General features: G+C 48.3%; 1 protein-coding gene across 2 annotated transcripts in view; it reads left to right on the top strand.

The window, feature by feature from the left end:
- The window catches only part of FOXK2 (forkhead box K2), a 72,618-nt gene that overhangs the window by 32,898 nt on the left and 23,076 nt on the right, over positions 1-16,644 (top strand). For both annotated transcript variants that reach the window (XR_005364095.1, XM_038546205.1), the window contains exon 2: positions 13,504-13,698. Coding sequence is in view for 1 of the 2 variants with exons in the window: in XM_038546205.1 (XP_038402133.1) it covers positions 13,504-13,698 (195 nt within the window). In the remaining variant the exon portion in view is untranslated. The remainder of the gene's footprint in view (positions 1-13,503; positions 13,699-16,644) is intronic.

Below are 16,644 nucleotides of genomic sequence, written 5' to 3'. Positions count from 1 at the left end.
AGCCACCTAGGTGTCCCTGCCTTTTCATTTCCTGGTGGCTTATTCATATATTGTACATATTCATTTGTTGACTCCTTAAGTTTTCACTTAAAGATGTACAATCAGGGGCACGTGGGTGACTTAGTGGTTGAGCATCTGCCTTCAGCTCAAGTCATGATCCCAGGGTCCTGGGATTAAGTCCTGTATCAGGCTCCCCTCAGGGAGCCTGCTTCTGCCTCTGTCTGTGTCTCTGCCTCTCTGTGTGTCTCTCATTAATAAATAAGTTAATAAGATTAATAAATAAAATCTTTTAAAAAAGAGAGATTTGGGGCAGCCCGGGTGGCTCAGCGGTGTGGTGCCGCCTTCGGTCCGGGTCATGATCCTGGATTGAGTCCCACGTCAGGCTCCCTGCATGGAGCCTGCTTCTCTCTCTGCCTGTGTCTTTGCCTCTCTCTGTGTGTGTCTCTCATGAATAAATAAATAAAATCTTTTAAAAAATATAAAAAAATAAAAAAAAAGATTTGGAGGCTCTTGGTTTTCTGCATTAGCAGAAGGGATTGCTATAAACTGAGTACAGGGTAGAAGTCCAAGCACTGCTCCAGGGCTTCTCTTATGAATTAAATCTGGGCAACGTGTTTGTTGGGGAGCCTACTCTGGTCTCAACATGAGTGTATTTGGGCAAGTTTGGGATAGAGTAATCTCAAAAGCAGTCCCACTTCAGAGGAATATTGCTTCTCATTGAGCACCTCCTGTATGCTCAGTGCACTTGTCGGCTGCTACCATGAGTGAGACAGCCAGAGTCCACCCAGCCATCTGCACCAAAAGCTGTGGATGTATCCTTTCAGACAAGAGAGTGCTGCTATTGGGATTACTTCTCACAACTAATAGAAGTCCCCATTAGTCTGGAGCGTGTCCTGAATGAGGATTACATACTGAAAATTTTTTTTAAAAAAGATTTTATTTATTCATGAGAGACACAGGGAAAGAGAGAGAGGCAGAGACACAGGCAGAGGGAGAAGCAGGCCCCATGCAGGGAGCCTCACGTGGAACCTTGATCCCGGGTCTCCAGGATCAGGCCCTGGGCTGAAGATGGCGCTAAACCACTGAGCCACCAGGGCTGCCCTACATACTGAAAATTAAAGTAGAATTTGTATCATGTTTTATAAGGCTGCTGGAAGCACAGAGCATCAGAGTCAACATTACCAACATCTGCCAGCCTCACCCCCAGACTGGCATCAGGATCTTAAATGAATGTTCTCGTCTGAGTCGGCTTTTCCCCTGACAGCAAATGGAGAGTAGGAGGAGTGACAAAACACACACGCAATTCTTCTCTAAACCAAGAAAAAGGGGTGCTTGGGTGGCTGAGCATCTGCCTTCAGCTCAGGGTGTGATCCCGGGATCCTGGGATGGAGTCCCACACTGGGCTCCCTGCAGGGAGCCTGCTTCTCCCTCTGCCTGTCTCTGCCTCTCTCTCTCTCTGTCTCTTTCATAAATAAATAAATAAATAAATAAATAAATAAATAAATAAATAAATAAATAGAATCTTAAAAAAAAAAAAATCAAGGAAAAACTCAAACACTGGGCAGCAACTTGTGAAGCTGCTGCTCGAGTGTATTGCTGGAAATCCAGCACCAGTGCCCGAAGTTGGGTCAGCCGTGTTTCTTGAATTGAGGCTTCCAGATATGTGGGTACCAGACTTCCAGGTCTGCCTTTGGAAGTGCACCATCCTAACATCTAATATCTTAGGACACGGGGCCAGCCCATAATAGTTGGGCTCCGGTGCAGTGAAAATGTGGACTGAGAAAACAGGAAAAGGCCTCTTCTTTTCTTCTGTGGTCTTTCTCAGCCTGCCATGGTGTTTTCATTTGTTACTTAACATCAAGCTTTCTTGGGCAGGGGGCACTTGAGGGGGAAGTGCAGACCCTCCCGGGCACCTGCCCCTTCCAGACCCCATCTGGGACAGAGGATGGTCATGGGAGAGGTGCTGGTGCAGGAAGACAAGATGTGGGTGAGCTGGGGATCCATGCCCCGAACCTGTGCTCCATGTGTCATTGGCCTTCACTTACAAAACATAAATTCAGAAATGAAATTCTTGAGGATTTCAAGATGATGGTAGTAGAGCATTAAGCCACCTCTGCGGGCCCTTCTGCACAGCACGCGTGTGGCTGAGTCGGCATGTGCCTCCACAGCCGGCCCCTCCTATGCAAGGGCTTTATATCATAAGCTGTGTAGTTTCTAAGTCATTTTGGAGCGAAGCATGGCAGTACAGTGCTTCACACAAAGATTGGGCTCAGCAGGCAGGTCCCGAGCCCCAGCTGCAGGCGTCTCCTTGAAGCGACAGGTTTATGCTCTGAGGAGAGGATCCTGCTGGACCTGGACCTCATCAGGACTGGGACAGCCCAGCCTGCTGTAATGCGCACCATCGCATCACATTTCAGAGGTTTTCATGGAAAACTAGTGTTCTAGCAGTTTGCAGGGTAGGAAGTTCAGGCTGAGGCGATAGGTGTTGCTTGAGTTTCATTGCTGAGGTGTGACAAAAGTATAGACTATTTGGGGTTTCTGATGATTTTTTTTCCAGTATATTTTTCATTGTTCTAAACTGTCTCAAACTTGGTCAAACTCTGTACTTACAACTTGTGTCCTATGAGTAGCCTCTGCTTCCTCTGGGGCGGAGGAGTACCCGCCAGACTCGGGCCACCTCAGGCTGCTGGTGGTGGCGGCCTGGTGGCCTGTCGGCAGCACTGACCGTGACGTGGGCACGTTGTTCCTCGCTCGTGGAAGAGGCAGCGTAGGGTAGGGGGTGACTGATGAGTAGGGGGTTTGCCTGGGTGGGGGCGATGATTCAGGAAAGGCGGCACCGTACGTTTCTGTGTTTCACACAGTCGAGGAGACTGGCGGAAGACAGCGGTGAACAGAAGCGTCTCTTCAGCTTCAGTCTTCCTCGGGGCTCAGGCTGAGTAATTGTCTTCCATTTTTGCAGGAAAAAAAAGCAGTATGGCTTGCTGTCAGGGCTCAGTTGGGACCTGAACCCATTTTAAACTCTTATGTTAGTGATGCTTTGAAGGAATGCTTGTTTGCGGTGGTTCTCTTGCCGCACCTGCTGGCTGAGTTTCTCAGGCTCCTTCTCTTCTGGGATGTGGCACAGGCGCCGTCTCTGTGCTGAGGACACTGGGGTGTGTGTCCAGCTGGCTTCACTAAGGGCTGGGAGTCCTCTCCTTGTGGTGGTGGCTAAGGGACACGTCACATATCATGTGTCCACCTAACCTGCTTCTCACCCACCCCCATCCTAGTAATTGGTGCCCTTGTCTCCTGAGCATCCTGAGGTCTTCCCTCAGCCCACGCTTAGCAGTGTATCCACAGGCTGCATATTTCTGTTTCCGAACCCCGTCCTCTTTCTGTCCTCACTGCCCCCAGGGTGTGAGTGCCACACGTCCTGGGCTCCTGAGGAGTCTCTGCACTGGTTTCCTCCTTCCACCTCTCATCTTCCAGGCCTAAAGGTCCACAGGTCTCCTTACATGTAGAGGATTCTGCTGCTGTCGTCGTCGTCCTCCTCCTCCTCCTCCCCCCCCCTTTTCTTTCTTTTTTTCTTTCTTTTTTTTTTTTTTTAAGATTTTATTTATTTATTCATAGAGACACACAGAGAGAGAGGCAGAGACACAGGCAGAGGGAGAAGCAGGCTCCATGCAGAGAGCCTGACGTGGGACTCGATCCAGGGTCTCCAGGATCATGCCCTGGGCTGCAGGCGGCGCTAAACCGCTGCGCCACTGGGGCTGCCCTCTTCTTTCTCTTTCTTTCCTTCTTTCCTTCCTTCCTTCCTTCCCTCCCTCCCTCCTTTCTTTCTTTCTTTCTTTCTTTCTTTTTTTTTTTTTTAAAGATTTTATTTATTTATTCATGATAGTCACACACAGAGAGAGAGGCAGAGACATAGGCAGAGGGAGAAGCAGGCTCCATGCAGGGAGCCCGATGTGGGATTTGATCCCGGGTCTCCAGGAACGCGCCCTGGGCCAAAGTCAGGCACCAAACCGCTGCGCCACCCAGGGATCCCTCTTTCTTTCCTTTCTTTCCTTTCTTTCTTTTCTTTCTTTGAGGTGGAGGGAGGGAGAGGGAGAGGAAGAAGGGCAGAAGCAGACTCCCCGCTGAGTGCAGAGCCCAGTGCATGGCTGTGAGATTGTGACTTGAGCTCAGCCACCTGCGCCAGGTGTCCCTGCCTCCACCATCTGGGTGGTCATCGCCACTCACACGTCGTTGATGGCCTCGGAGCGCTGTCCGCCCTGTACAACACATTTTTATCAACACAGCCTTTTCCTTTGCCAGTTGTGAGATTAAACTATGAGATTTTTCTCCCCTTCACAGTAGATTATCTTTGCCACTTGTTATAGGTGAATGACTTAGAGTAACTGGTCTCTCATTTTTTCCCTCTGAAAACAGGTCAGCAATTCAGCCTCGTGTCTCTGTGGTTAGTTGTGTAGGTGAAAGGGTTTGAAACGATTTCCAGACCCCCTCTTTGGGATTGCTAACGTGGAGGAGGTCCTTCCCATGGGCCCCTTCTGCACATTGACTGCAGGTGTGGCTCTGGGACTCGGCTCCTGCCTTCTGTTTTTTCACTCTGCCTTGGGACTGCAGTTTCTTAAATGGGGCCACCACAGTAGCCTGGGTCCCAGAGTGAGACGAATGTGGAGCAGACCAGCTGCTGTGTAGTGTGAGTGTCAGATGCTAGATCCAAACCTTTGTTGTGAGCCACAGAGATCTGGGGGCCATTTGTTACCACAGCAGGATTCAGCCTTGCTGGCTGATGGATGTTGTGTGCTGTGCTGAAGGATCATGGTTTGGGAGATACTGCTCTGTGAGACGATTGATGCATTGAAGATGGGACAGATAATTCTTCCGAGGGAGAAGAAATCCAGAGTATGGACTATGGTGTCACCACCGACCATGGCTTCTTAGGTCATAATTTGGAAGCCCAGGGATGAGGTGGTGTGTGTATGTAACCGATGTCAGCCGTGTTGGGTGAATGAGAGTATGCAGGTGTCAGGGTCAGTGTGTGAACGTGGCCATGGTACTGTCCTGTGTACTCCCAAACTGAGGTCGTAGTGCTTAGCCTGAGGCCCAGGACGAGGATCAGGAGTCCGTGAGAATTACAGTGAGGTGACATTTCTTCCTTTTTAAAAAAATTTATTTGAGAGAGAGGACATAAGCAGGGAGAGTGGCAGGCATAGGGAGAAGGAGAAGCAGACCCCCTGCTTTGATGGACTTGCTCCCACGACCCTGGGATCATGACCTGAGCCAAAGGCAGACGCTTCACTAACAGAGCCCCTCAGCCACCTGTGAGGTGACATTTCATTAACTGTGTTTTGTCCCACAAAGTTGTGCTTGGATTTTCATGGGATTCTAAGATGTCATAGATGCCCACAGAAGGGATGAGGATGAGAGTTATGGTCCAGAGTAGGCTTTCAGGTTGTCGGGAGCAAAGGTCCAGTCCAGTGTAGACCAGCACTTCTGTGAAACACAAGCAAGTGAGTAGCTGGGGGTGTCAGATGGTCTCCAAATGTTCTCTGTGTGTGTGTTTACCTTGTCATGGGTGTCATGGATATGCCGGATATTGTGCACAGTTCCTAGCCTGGCACAGATGGCCTAGATGCACTGGACATTTTTAAAGTTTCCAAAAATGTTTTCTTTTTCTTTGCATCACTTCAGACATCTAGAAAAGCTGTAAAAATAGAACAGGAAATTTCCATTTCCCAGATTCCCCAAATATTCACATTTACCACACATGCTTTATCTTTTTTTTTCTGAAAATTTTTGAGAGTAAGTTGCATGCATCATGTATTTTTACCTCTAAAGTATTCCCACGTGTGTTTCCTTTTTTTTTCCCCCACGTGTGTTTCCTAAAAACATTATCTTCCATAACCATGGCACAGGCACCAACGCCAGTGAGCATTGGTACAGTACTGTGATCTAGCCCACTGACCTTGCTTTGACTTCAGCGGTCATTTGCTGAAGAATTTCATTGCAAAAGAAAAACCAGAATGGTTTTCAGAGTGGGGTCACACTTTCATTGACCTCTTCTCATTTGTCACTGTCCCTCAGCCTTTCTTTGACTCTCATGGCATTGACATTTTCGAGGAGGACAGGCCCTTTATTATGTAGGATGCCCCTCGGTTTGTCTGATGTTTTTCCTCCTGGTGAGATAATGCTAATTATTTTTAGCAAGAAGTCCAGAGGTGAGGTTGTATGCACCCCATCATGGGGGTACTGCTGCCACTTTGTGCCATGGCAGGAGGGAAGGTGTCTGCAGGTCTCTCCCCTGTACCTCTACAGTTACTCTGGTTCCTTCCAGAGTGGTCTTCTCATCTATAAGACACCAAACCAAGTTGGTGCTGTGTGGATGGATCTCAATTGTGAAGTTTTTAAAATTTCTGAAATACTCCAAAAAACTTGAGAGACGGGGCACCTGGGTGGCTCAGTCAGTGAAGCGTCTGCCTTCGGCTCAGGTCATGATCTCAGGGCCCTGGGATTGAGCCCCACCACAAGGTCCCTGCTCTGCGGGCAGTCTGCTTTTCCCTCTCCCTCAGCCCCTCCCCCTGCTCGGGTTCTTTATCTCAAATGGATAAATAAAAAATCCTAAAAAATATATACTATTAAAAAAAAACAAACTTCAGTGATTCCAGAGTAAACCTAATAATGACTGATTTGCATCCAGATGTGTGTTTTTGAGTAGGGAGAAGTCTCACACCTTGTGAGATCTTTCCAGCTCCGGGGGTGTGTCTTTGTGAGTGAGTGAGCCATGGCACAGCAGAGAAGGATGTCAGGAGGCTCTCTGCGAATCTCATTATTCAGAGCTCTGGGCTGAGGCCATTGGTGTGCAGATCTCATTTGTAAGAGTTCCCATTCCAGGCACCAAGTACAGGAGGGTGAGCACGGGGAGGAAGAGATGTGTGCAAGTCTGAATCTGTGTTAAAATCATTAACATTTGTTGAAGTAAAAGATACTTAATTTCTTATCAGGGTCCTTTCCATATGTTTGAAACCATCAGCTCTTGTGTTGCTGCTGTAAATTTTGATTTGTGGTTCAAGATGTGCAACTTCTCAGTTCTCAGAGGTGCTCAGTACCCCCAGGCTGCTGTCCTGTGATTCACGCTTCTGGTCGTTTCTCACCAAGGGATTTGTGATTCTGCCATCTGACTAGCTTGTTGTACTGTTTGTTTCTTTATCTTTCTCTTTCAACTGTTATTTTTCGTAATTGTTAGGGTCTTATAAACATTTATATTCTTGTATTGAGCTTCATTACAAATCTTTCAGGATAAGAGAGAAAGTGAGTGCACAAGCAAGTGTGCATGCATGGGGCAAGGGAGAGGGACAGAGAGGATCTTAAGCAGTCTGCAACGCCCAGCACAGGGCCTGACACAAGCTCCATCCCAGGATCCTGAGATCATGACCTGAGCCAAAATCAGGAGTCAGATGCCTAACCTGCTGAGCCACCCAAGCGCACCTCAATTAAAGTTTTTTTTTTTTTTTTAAGATTTATTTATTCATGAGAGACACAGACTGAGAGAGAGAGAGGCAGAGACATAGAGGGAGAAGCAGGCTCCCTGTGAGGAGCCTGATGTGCGGGGCTCCATCCCAGATCCCGGGATCATGACCTGAGCCAAAGGCAGGCATCCAACCGCTGAGCCACCCAGGCTTTCTGCAATTAAAGTGTTTTTAAAGAGCACCTCAAAGAGGTCCTGGGATCGAGTCCTGAGGCCCACGTTGGGCTCCCTGCAGGGAGCCTGCTTCTCCATCACTCTGTGTCTCTCACAAATAAATAAGATCCTTAAAATAAATAAAGTACACCTCATGTTAGGTATTGTGATGGTAGGTGTGAGACACGGGCACTCACAGCCTTGCCGCCTGCAGGCCACCGCAGGGAAGTGGATCAGGGTGCACAAGCAGGATGGGACTTCCAGTCCTGAAATTCAGGCCACTTGATGGTAGTGTTGGGAAGGCAGAGGTCCAGGGAGGATCCCCTCACCTGGGTTTATCAACACCTTCAAGCTACTATAATGTTTTTGCTGCCCTTTTTAGTTTGTAAGGCAACTAATCAGAATTATCCTGCTGTGTTTTATTTTTAGCTTAGAAAAGGCAGGCAGTGGTCAGCCATTCAGCTACCCTGAAGGGGAGTGAGGATTTCATAGCTAATTGAACTCCATAGAGAACCTGAAAACAGTTGTAGTGTATTTTACCTTGAATGTAACCTACATAGAAAAATCACTTATATCTGTAATGTGGGTACCAGTGTGATCACACCCCAGGTAAAGAAATAGGCCATTGCTAGCACAGAAGTATAGAAAATAGCACTGTGAAACCCTGGCACATTATCAGCATTTTTTTTTTTTTTTTAGCATTTTGTTAATTAAAAAAATTTTTTTTTATTTATCTGTTCATTTGAGAGAGAAAGTGTGTGTGTGCATGTGTGAGTGGTGGGGGTGGGGCAGAGGGAGAGGGAGGGAGGGAAAATCTCAAGCAGGTTCCCCACTGAGCACTGAGCCCTACCTGGACCTCAGTGCCACAACCCTGAGACCATACCTGAGCTGAAATCGAGAGTCGGACACGTAACTGATGGCACCACCCAGGCGCCCCACAGGTGGCTTTTTTTTTTTTTTTAATAATAACTTCTGTTGAAGTATACTATTTGTACAGAAAAGCACATGTATCATACCTGTGTAACTTGGCGAATTTTCACAGAAACTCACCTATGTAATCAGAACCTAGATTTAAAAATAAAAAGTTACCAGGATGTCTGGGTGGTTTTTAGGTACATTTCATGGCTCATACACATATGAGAAGCTTCCTCTTAGATGAAAGTGGAGACATTCCACCATCTGCACCTGTCAAGGGGGTGGGGTGGTGGTGGCAGTGTCCAGAGATAGCCAGGTTGGAAGTCTTATACGCCATAGGTCAGAAGCTGTCAGTGGGTGGTGTGACGACAGCACCTTGCCTCCATTTAGACACCCTGCGTGCACTTGGAGCTTGAGGTTTCCTGACAGCACCTGCACCACGGAGACCCCAGGAACAGTCTCCATCATCACCTTTAATTGGAAACCTTGGGACTCAGACACAAAGGAAGTCCTTGATGGGGCAGGACCCTGTCCCTAAGGCAGTACTCAGCCCTTCCTACGTGCACAGAGGTGAGTGACACTCTGGAAAAGTATAAGCCGAGGACCAATGTGGAGGGAGTGCACTTACTCTGAAAGGCAGAAATAAACGCTGGGAGAGCTGTGTATCCTCTGTGAAGGAGGGAAGAGGTGGCTTCACTGGAGTTCCCTTGTCGGCATTGTGCCCAGCGCTGGCTGGCTTTGCGCCGCATGGAGGACAGGCAGGTGTGTGTGCTGTTGTCCTGCTGGACACTGGGTTTCCTTTAAGTTTTCAGGGTGACGATGGGACAGATAGCAGATTCTGTCTGTAGGAAAAGTAAGTCTGGACTTACTGGAAGTCTGGAAGTGGAGCTGGAGGTAATACGGTTTTCATCTTACTAAACACCTGAGCATTTGTAAATATTACCTGAGTTAATCACCAAGACACTTTAAGAGGGAGATGCTGCGATCTGTTTCACGAGGAAGAAGGCTGAGCCTCAGTGACGTGACTGCTCTACGAGATCAGAGGCCTGCGGGCTGGATAGTGGAGCCTGTTCTGACAGCCCAGCCTTCCTGGTGATGTCAGGAGAATGATTTGTCTGAGGACAGGGGCTCAGCTGCTGTATGTGGAAGGAAAGGGAGGAAAACTTGCCCTGTATAGTTGTCATGTATGTTACGCTAAGAACTGAGTGGCCATTGGGGTCTTAGTCACGTTCTCTAAGCTGAGAGTTGATTCAGATCTCATACTAGCAGTAAGGGTGTTTACCTGTGGTTTTCTCTGTTTTATTCATACTAGCAGTAAGGGTGTTTACCTGTGGTTTTCTCTGTTTTATTCATGTGATATGCTTGTTTTAAGTAGCTTTTTATTACATGAGACTGGGCCCTTTTTAGTTCCACAGTGTGGACTGAGGGTCTGTATCATGTATACCAGGGATTCTTGTAAGCTCCGGGTGGTAGCAGTGACCCCAGCAGGGAAGGGCTTTGCTCTTAGGGAGCTTGCGGCCTGCTGAGGGTGACTATAAGCGATCCTGGGTGTAACGTAGAGTCATGTGGCCATGGTGAAGGCAGGGCCGGTAGGGAAGGCTCTTAGGTGGGTGAGATGTGGGAGGGAACCTCCTTGTAGCAGGTGAGGGCAAGAAGGGATGAGAGGCAGGGGACGTGGGGTAGGAGCCTCTGGGGAGTTGGAAGGGGAAGACGGATGGGGAGGGAAGGGCCACTACCCAAGGGCAGTAGGGAGGAGGCTGACCTTCCCTTTGGCCTTTTTGTGTCTGAACACTGCATACAGATTTTCAGAAATTCAGCTGTAGCTGCTGGGTGCAGACAGACCCAGAGAAGGGCTGGGCAAGAGAGGCCAACAGCAGGGGAGGGACTTGCCCAGGGCATCTCTTCTCTGTGGTGGGGCCGTCCATGTACTGTGGGGTGTTGGCAGCATCCCTGTCTGGCCTCCAGACACTGCTCAGTGTCCCTGGGAGCTGAGAATCACTGCACAGGAGCAGCCTGGGGGACAAGGGGGGGTAGGTGGTGTATGGCAGCTAGTGGTTGGGGCTGTAGATATATGGGTTTTCCCACTAGTTTTTGCATGCATTGATGTTCTGGTGTGTCATTGTGATTCTGTGACATGTTGTCACCTGTATAGGTGTGTCTTGTGTGTCTTGGTGGTAGTGTGATTGAGATGCAGATGACACATCCAGCACACACAGGACTCCTTGGTGTTGCCTCTTTGGGGCTGCATGCTCCTCCCTCCCCTAGCACCCAGCCAGCCCCTGTCTCTTCCCCAAGCCTGTGATTTTGTCATTTTGAAAATGTTACTTTAAATGGACTTATGGAGGATAAAACTTCTGGGGCCTGGGTTTTTTTATTTGGCACAGTGCCCTGCACAGTGGGTGCTGTACCAGGAGCTCATTCCGTTTAGTTGCCGAGTGGTGTTCCGCGATGTGGATGAGCCGCTGTGTGCTGAACCATTCTCCCATCGAAGGGCATTGGAGTAGTTTCCCATCTTTGAGTGTTCCAAATAAAGCTGCTGTGAGCATTCCTATGCAGGTTCCTGTGTGAGCGTAAGTGTTTGTTTCTCCTGGATACATGCCCAGGAATGCAGTTGGTCCTCGCCCTCTGATACATGTGTGAGACTTTGGGAGAAACTGCCAGGCTGATTTCCCAGGAGGCTGCGCTGTGTTACCTTCCCACCAGCAGTGTAGGGAGACCTCTCCCTCCTCATCCTCCCTGTCACTTGGTGTTGTCACCCTGGTAAGTCTTACCTGTCCTAATAGGCATCAAGTGGCATTTCATGGCAGTCTTAATTTCCCTTGCCCTAGTGGCTAATGAGGTTAACTGTTAATCTCTTCATGCTTAGTTGCCACCTCTGTCTTTGGTGAAGTGTTTTCTGTTTTTGTTTTTTTAGTTTTTTGCCTATTTTCTAAGTGGATTATTTTCTTACTGTTCCCTTTAGATAGATCTTTATAGTCAACATGAGTCCTTTGTTGATATATGATTTGTAAAAATTGGACTAGACAAAAAAGTGGCCTGTCTTTTTAGTGTCTTAACATGGCTTCTGGTAGAGCAGATGTTTTTAGTTCTGATGATGAGTATGTTGTGAGGTGAGAGCTGATGGCTTGTGGACCACGTGAATCCTGTGTTTCTGGCCTGAGCACCTGGGTGATGCTGTTCACTGCCAGGGGGAGCTCTGGAGAGGAGCTGACGTGAGGCCTTATTAGAGATGGTCAGTGCAGGTACAGAGGGAGGTATCAGGAAGATGGGGGAGAGATTAGGCCCACAGCGTAGGAAATGTGGAGTTTGGAGTCATTTAGGAATGTATAGAGGTGAAGGTCACAGGCCTGGATGAGCTTGTCCAGGCAGTAAATGTGGACAGAGACACACAGAGGCTAGAATCTTGGTCTGGGGCGTTGGACATGGAAATGTAAAGGAGAGTCCAGTATGGATTGAAAAAAGGGAGCCCCAGGAAGTTGAAACAGGGAAGCGTATGGGTGCTGGATGCCAGGAAGCAGGTAGTCCAGGTTCTGCTCTCTCCACTGAGGCTGCAGGACTGACTAGTGTGCCTGATAAGGGAAGTAAAGGGGCAGGGAACTTGATGTCCATGCATTCAAGGGATGGAGTGTAGGGGGGGGAACCAGGCAGCAAGTGTCAAAACCCTGCCAGTTGGCTTACTTTCTAGCTCTCAACTAGAGTGTTGGCAAGAATTACCTTGAAAATGTCACCAAAGTGGGAGGGACATGTGCCCTCCATCCACATGCTGAATCTTTCCTTGGCAGGTGTCCAGGTAGGGCAGTAGTGGACAGAGCTGACCACCAAGACGGGTGCCCTGGGTTGGACCTACAGAGGTCAGCTGAGTACCATCAGCTGGTGGTTTGGCCATTTATATGCGGACAGTTCAGGCACTAATATTTAACTGGGTGTGAGATCAGAGACCAGGAGTCTGTGGAGCTATTTTTATTTTTATTTATTTATTTTTTAAAAAGATTTTATTTATTTATTCATGAGAGAGAGAGAGAGAGGCAGAGACACAGGCATAGGGAGGAGCAGGCTCCATGCAGGGAGCCTGATGCGGGACTTGATCCAGGATCTCCAGGATCACACCCTGGACTGAAGGCGGCGCTAAACCACTGAGCCACCGGGGCTGCCCTGTGGAGCTATTTTTAAATCTTACTCTTTAAAGATGTTTGACTTGCATTACCTTTTTTTTTTTAAATAAATATACTTCAGTTATGTCAAAGAAGTTATATTAAAGGTGAACCAGAGTATTGAATTGTAAACCCTTCCCCTGAAATTTAATATCTCTGGCTCTTATGTGCTCAATGTAAAAGGTGATAGGGTTCTTCAAAAGCAGTGATTTTTTGTTCTTAATTAAGAAATAGCCACAAAATTACATTGCTTAATGACCCAGATAGACTTGTATATTTATTTTAAAAGGAATAATGCAGATTAAATCATATTTAGTCTCTTTTGCCTACTTATATTTGGCTGGTCTGAAGAATGTATTTATTTACTAGTGTTTTATTTTTATTTATTTTTTAAAGATTTTGATTTATTTATTCATGAGAGACACAGAGAGAGGCAGAGACCCAGGCAGAGGGAGAAGCAGGCTCCATGCAGGAAGCCCGATGTGGGACTCGATCCTAAGACCCCGGGATCACACCCTGAGCCGAAGGCAGACGCTCAACCGCTGAGCCACCCAGGTGTCCCTATTTACTAGTATTTTAAAGTCATGAAATGCCTCTTTGTGGTTTCATTCATTAAGTGAATCATAACACGTGGAGTGAGCTTGAAGTGGGCTTCTTCACACAAGATGAAGCTCCAGTGGCATTTGGGGACACTTGGGCTCTATGTCCTGTTGTAGGTGGGACACCCCATCCTCCAGTCTGGTGGGCACGTGCTGACAGTTGGCTTTTCTTTTTCAGGTGCACATTCAGGTTCCCGAGCACAAACATCAAGATCACGTTCACTGCCCTGTCCAGTGAGAAGAGGGAGAAGCAGGAGGCTCCCGAATCCCCGGTGAAGCCTGTGCAGGCCCACATCTCGCCCCTGACCATCAACATTCCAGAAACCATGGCCCACCTCATCAGTCCCCTTCCCTCCCCTACGGGAACCATCAGGTACAGCAGCTTATGTGGTGGGCAGGGGTCACCATAGAGTCGGGCTGTGGGGTCATGCCTACTGAGATGGATATAACCACATCTCAGTTTCATTCCTCACCTTCTGCCTTGGGACTCGAAGAAGCCGTCATAAATCACAATGATGGCCAGGAGCACACAGCAGCGCCAGCTCCCTTCCTGGAATGGACATGTGCAGAGAGGGAGGTGTGAGGGGCTTCACATGCCATTCAGTTTTTGAACACCCTTTGCTCCCCATTTCCTGAGTATGAAACACAGTTCCCAAATGATCCTGGTCTTCACTTATGGACTCTCCGTATTTGAGTGTAAGGTGAAGGGGCAGGTAATTTGCTATGTTGCTGTAAACTCTGAGACAACGTTTTCATTTGCGTTTTTAGTTTGCTGCAGTTTCATGTAAATTCTGTACTTGGATTGATGAGTTTGACCACAGTGATGAAGCAACCCACTTGTGTTTGTCTTGATGTCCTAAGAGAGACTGGGTGCTTCAGGAAGCAGAGGTCTGCGGCTTCAGGGCACACTCTTGGTACAGAACCCAGAATCCAGAGCACAGTGCTTAGGTTGTGCTGAGGTCTCAGAGGACAGTAGCTGAGGGTCAGGTCAAGAACAGCCATGGGATCCTGCAGACATGTGTCATCAGAGCAGGTTAGGTGGCCATGTGTGGTCGAAGTGCTGTGATGTGGGGCAGAACTCAAAGGGGTCAGTCTTCCTAGGTTCTGTTGGCTCTCGGAAGAAGGGAATAGTGTGTATCTGGGTGTCTTCTGCTTAGCTGTGAGTAATGTAGATGTAGGTGCAAAATGAATGCCTGTGCTGTGCTCTTGAATCAGACTTCTGCTGTCCAGATTTGTCCAGGGCACAGCTGGGCGGTAGGGCAGGGTTTGTCTCGTCTGTCCAGGCTGACACTGCATGTGGCAGAGCCAGGGAGAGGACATGGGGAACTGGTGGCTCTGGCTTCCATCTTTCAGGCAGACACTTCTATTTCTTAAAAATGAGCATCAGCGGTAGGCTTCTGGAAGGGTATCTGTGTTGGGTTTTATTTATTTATTTTTTCTTTAATTTTTTTATTTATTTATGATAGTCACACAGAGAGAGGGAGAGGCAGAGACACAGGCAGAGGGAGAAGCAGGCTCCATGCACCGGGAGCCTGACGTGGGATTCGATCCCGGGTCTCCAGGATCGCGCCCTGGGTCAAAGGCAGGCGCCAAACCACTGTGCCACCCAGGGATCCCGGGTTTTATTTTTTAAGTGGAGGGAGTGGCGAGTGGACTGGGTCTGGCGTCTTGCATAGCACCTGCTATTGGCATCAGGCCCCTCCCTCCTCTGCTTCCATCCTGTGGCTGCTGTGTTGTAGAAGTTGCCTCTGTCTTTCCCACTTGGTTGAGTTTGTCTCATGTGACTACATGGACCAAATAGCCATTGTGTCAGCGGAGGGACAACAGTTAGCAACCTCATGGCCAGAGTTTTGTACAGTACTGTGTGAAAATACACAGAGTGACAGATGAAGAGGAGGATGTCCTGTGTACCCCAGTGGGAGAGCAGCCTACAGAGGGGCAGCAGCAGTGGAGACAGGCACACCAGTTTCCTAGACAATGGCATGGGCACTCAGGGCCAGGGCGAGGTGGGGGCATGGGGAAGAGCTCCTGACCCAGCCCCTCCTCATCTTCTGCTCTGTCTTCCTCTTGTTTTGTTTGCTCGTCTCTCCCCACACCCTGGAGCCTCACACTGTAGCCAGTGTTGATCAGTGTAGCGCCTGCACTGGGTGGTTCAGCAGCATGGGAGCCTGACTACAGATGACTTACGGCTGGAGCAGATTTGCCTTTTCCAAACCCAGCGGCCAGCCTTGTGGGGCCGCTCACCTTCCCATGGCAGCACTTCTTACTGGTAGCTAGTGTTTAAGATGCTAGATCCGTGCCGCCCTGTTGCTTCTCTCCCCAGTAGTACTTTAGACTGTTCCTGGCCTATGGTAAACACCTGTCCAGTGAGTGAATGCATGTACTGTTGGTGTATGTTCATTGTAGAGAGGCCAGTAGTGCTGCACACGGTGCTGGGCCTCCTCCCCTTCCCTCTCCTTCTGCTCCACTTTCAGCTCAGGTTTTCAGAGGTAACTCCTATTTTTTAGTATTTTTTCCAGAAATTTTCTATATATTTGTAATATATATTGCAATATTTTCCTCCCCAAACACAACTCGGATGTAACCACACATACTGTTGTGTAGCTGGATGGATTTCTTAGACGATCTTACCATAATTCCCTCCCATTTCCATAGCTCATTCTCGTTTTAAAATATGGTCCTTTATAGAAAAGGGAGCAGGAGCTCAAATGTACGGCTTGGTGAACCACCACAGGTGAGTGTGGATGGCCTTCGGTCATCACAGAGATCAAGAAGCAGCACCCTAGCCTTGCCTTTGTGAAAAAAAGCATGTCTTTAAAAATCAGTTCCTTGGGTGCCTGGCTGGCTCAGTCAGTAGAATGTGCAACTCTTGATCTTGGACTTGTTTGAGCCTCATGTTGAAGGTAGAATTTACTTTAAAAATTAATTAATTAATTAATTTTAAAAAATAGGTTCCTGTTTCCGCATTTAGGGTATGTTGTGTCCTAACTGACCTGATGCATATGCTCCAGGGCCTGATGCCACCTGGGTCCATGTCCACGGCCTCATCCCCTTTCTGTGCTCCCTGCACGTGGCCAGCCGCCTTCATCTCTCTCTAGACTGTCCCTGACCTTTCTAGTATAGCTGGAGGCCATGTCCTTGGTGGGAAGGGAGTCAGCGGAGCATGTGCTCTGTGTCCCTCTGCCGGGCTGGAGCCCTGGGGCCATCACATATGGCTCTGTGTCCTTGGTAAGTTCTAGAACCATCTAGAGCCTCAGTTTCCTCGCTGGTGAAACAAGTGGACCACCACCCTCTTTGAGAGTTTGTTTTATGATTATGT

This window comes from Canis lupus, chromosome 9 (assembly GCF_011100685.1).
Source record: "Canis lupus familiaris isolate Mischka breed German Shepherd chromosome 9, alternate assembly UU_Cfam_GSD_1.0, whole genome shotgun sequence".
In the NCBI taxonomy this organism is placed as follows: domain Eukaryota; kingdom Metazoa; phylum Chordata; class Mammalia; order Carnivora; family Canidae; genus Canis; species Canis lupus.
This window is presented reverse-complemented; position numbering and strand designations above follow the sequence as displayed.